The 903-nt window shown below is 16.4% G+C and overlaps 1 protein-coding gene across 1 annotated transcript; it reads right to left on the bottom strand.

The window, feature by feature from the left end:
- Nucleotides 1–2: 2 nt before the first annotated feature.
- On the bottom strand, nucleotides 3–454 carry PRSY57_0019000 (hypothetical protein; the record flags this gene model as incomplete). Its single annotated transcript, XM_020114255.1, has 2 exons — nucleotides 3–158; nucleotides 263–454. The coding sequence occupies 2 exons, from the start codon at nucleotides 452–454 to the stop codon at nucleotides 3–5; spliced, it is 348 nt and encodes a 115-aa protein (XP_019969742.1).
- Between the last annotated feature and the right edge of the window lie 449 nt (nucleotides 455–903).

Genomic DNA, 903 nt, shown 5'->3' with positions numbered 1-903 from the left:
TTTTATGAATTTACAGCTTTTTCTATTAAATATAAGTCATATTTAATTCTCCAATTTTTATCATCATTTTCTATTAAAAAATGAGGGTCCTTTTTTTTAATTTCTTCTCCCTTAACATATTGCAAAAATAATTCTTCTGAATATCGATCTTTATCGGTCTGAACGAATAAAAGTTAAAAAAAAAAAAAAAAAAAAATATATATATATATGTATATATATAAATATATATATATATATATATATTTTTTCTTTTGTCACATACTTGTCTTATATATTGATAAATCGATAGTGGTATGAATAACGGGAGTAATGTTCTACAAAAGGTTCCTGTCCTTGTAATATTTTCAATTACATTTTTAGATATATTTTCATAACGAAACTTTTTAAATATGGTTTTTAATGAGGTACTAAAAAAGGAATTAAAAAAAGAATGAAGAGAAGTAAGCTTCTCCATTTGTATTTTATAAAATTTAAAAAAAAAAAAAAAAAAAAAAAAATATATATATTTTATGAAATATATCCACTTGTGAATATATAAGAGCATATTTAAATAAATAAATAAATAAATATATATATATATATATATATTTAATTATTTAATTATTTTACATTCTTAATAAAATACACCTGAGTTAAAATTTATACACATTGGTATATTTAATCATATAGAAAAATATACATACATACTTACATATTTATTTATTTATATATTATTGAAATGAAGTATCTTTTCAATTTTTATATATTTAAAATAAGTGGAATAAAAATAAAAAATAAAAAATAAAAAATAAAAAAAAAAAAAAATTTTAATTATCGTCCTCTTTTTCCAAAGGCTCAAAAATAAAATATATATATATATATATATGTATATATTTTTTTTTTTTTTTTATGTGCTTTTTTTTC

The sequence above is a fragment of the Plasmodium reichenowi genome (assembly GCF_001601855.1).
Source record: "Plasmodium reichenowi strain SY57 chromosome Unknown, whole genome shotgun sequence".
Classification (NCBI taxonomy): Eukaryota; Apicomplexa; class Aconoidasida; order Haemosporida; family Plasmodiidae; genus Plasmodium; species Plasmodium reichenowi.
This window is presented reverse-complemented; position numbering and strand designations above follow the sequence as displayed.